General features: G+C 38.4%; 1 protein-coding gene across 1 annotated transcript in view; it reads right to left on the reverse strand.

Annotated features, from left to right (window-relative positions):
- The window catches only part of LOC101559947 (olfactory receptor 2M5-like), an 11,174-nt gene extending 10,960 nt beyond the window's left edge, over positions 1-214 (reverse strand). The window contains exon 1 of the mRNA XM_012513243.1: positions 5-214. Within this exon, the coding sequence (XP_012368697.1) occupies positions 5-214 (210 nt within the window). The remainder of the gene's footprint in view (positions 1-4) is intronic.
- Positions 215-1,558: the final 1,344 nt, after the last annotated feature.

Genomic DNA, 1,558 nt, shown 5'->3' on the forward strand with positions numbered 1-1,558 from the left:
CGAGGTCCATGAGGGAGAGCTGGCTGAGGAGGAAGTACATGGGCGTGTGCAGCTGGGCGTCCCGGTAGATGAGCAGGACCATGGCCGAGTTCCCCACGCAGGCCACAGTGAAGACGGCCAGGACCAGCGAGAAGAGGAAGGTGTGCGTGGGGCTGTGGTCGAAGATTCCCAGCAGGATGAAGTCAGAGTTGAAGGTCTGGTTTGCCCAGACCATGCTGAATATTTTCACTGTGGAGATAAAAGTTTTTTTTTCTTTCTGTATTTAATACAGGGTGTACAGGGTCTACAGTGTCTCACTATGGAGATACAAGTTTTAAGAAATATATATATATATATTGGAAATGTCAAAGATTTTGCCTCCTACATGTATGTGGCAATGAAATTTGCAAACATAGAATAATTGTAATTCTAGGTCTCAAAATTAACTTATAAATGCTACAATAAGGTTTATTTGCAGCTTGATTTGAGCATAAATCAAGTTTCAATGTTAAGAAAAAAACAATTTTCATAGTAAAACCCTGAGTTTTCTCAGAGAATACTGAATATTGTAGTGCTTTGTCAAGTCCACTGAAGTGATTTAAGTTTCTTTTCTGGTGGATGACAAGGAAAATTAACAGAAGAAAATATTTATTTTCTATCAATTTCCAATTGCATCTTTTTTTTTCAGAACTGGGGATTGAACTCAGGCCCTTGCGCTTGCCAGGCAAGTGCTTATTCTACTGAGTCATCTCCCTGGCCCATCAATTTCCAGTTGTCTCAGTGTACAATCTAATCTAATGACAGACTGTATAGAAGACCAGGTGGAGCAAAGCTGCTAGGGTCATGGTGGCCAGGGTGCAGAAGGCCTGGGAAAGTTATGGAAGCAGCTTGCTACTCATAGGCCTGTGCCTGCTGAGCCCCTCGCTCCATCCAGGAGCCCAGCCTGATTCCATGTACCACTTGGAGAACATTGTTGATGTAAACCATAACAGATACATAACAAGAAAATGGCTTGTCCATAATTATATGAATAATTTACAAACATTCTTCATTTTTCAAAATTGAATGACTTCGCTGCATTTCCTATGGAGCTGGAGATGCCACTCAATAATGATAATAAAATTATATCTCAAAGAAATGTAGAGGAAAAGAAGTAAGAATGAAGTAAAGTAAGACCTATTTAGGCAAATATCAGGGAAGCAGAGAAATTGAGATGCTAAATCAGAAGTGTATTCACTGCCTTGTATTGCTTCTATTTGTAAGGCATGAAGGTAAAAGATCAGAAGGTTTCTTTACATCTATCCCTAAAAATGCAGGTATCCATGATATAGTGTGGTGCACAGGATTTTAATGAGGATTCTCTCTCCAGGGAAATCATGTGCATACATATTCTTAGGCAATTAGGGGTTTTCTGAGCTTCACTTTCCACTCTGTGAATTTCGATATGCATAATACCCAGGCCATATGGAATTATAAAACTTAAATGAAAGCAAAATTTACAGTATTTAAAATATTATATATCGAATTAGTATACTTTAAAAAATTAAATATTGTTGGAGGTAATAAAGTATATCTTTAC

Source organism: Octodon degus, unplaced genomic scaffold (assembly GCF_000260255.1).
Source record: "Octodon degus isolate 3935 unplaced genomic scaffold, OctDeg1.0 scaffold00380, whole genome shotgun sequence".
NCBI lineage: Eukaryota > Metazoa > Chordata > Mammalia > Rodentia > Octodontidae > Octodon > Octodon degus.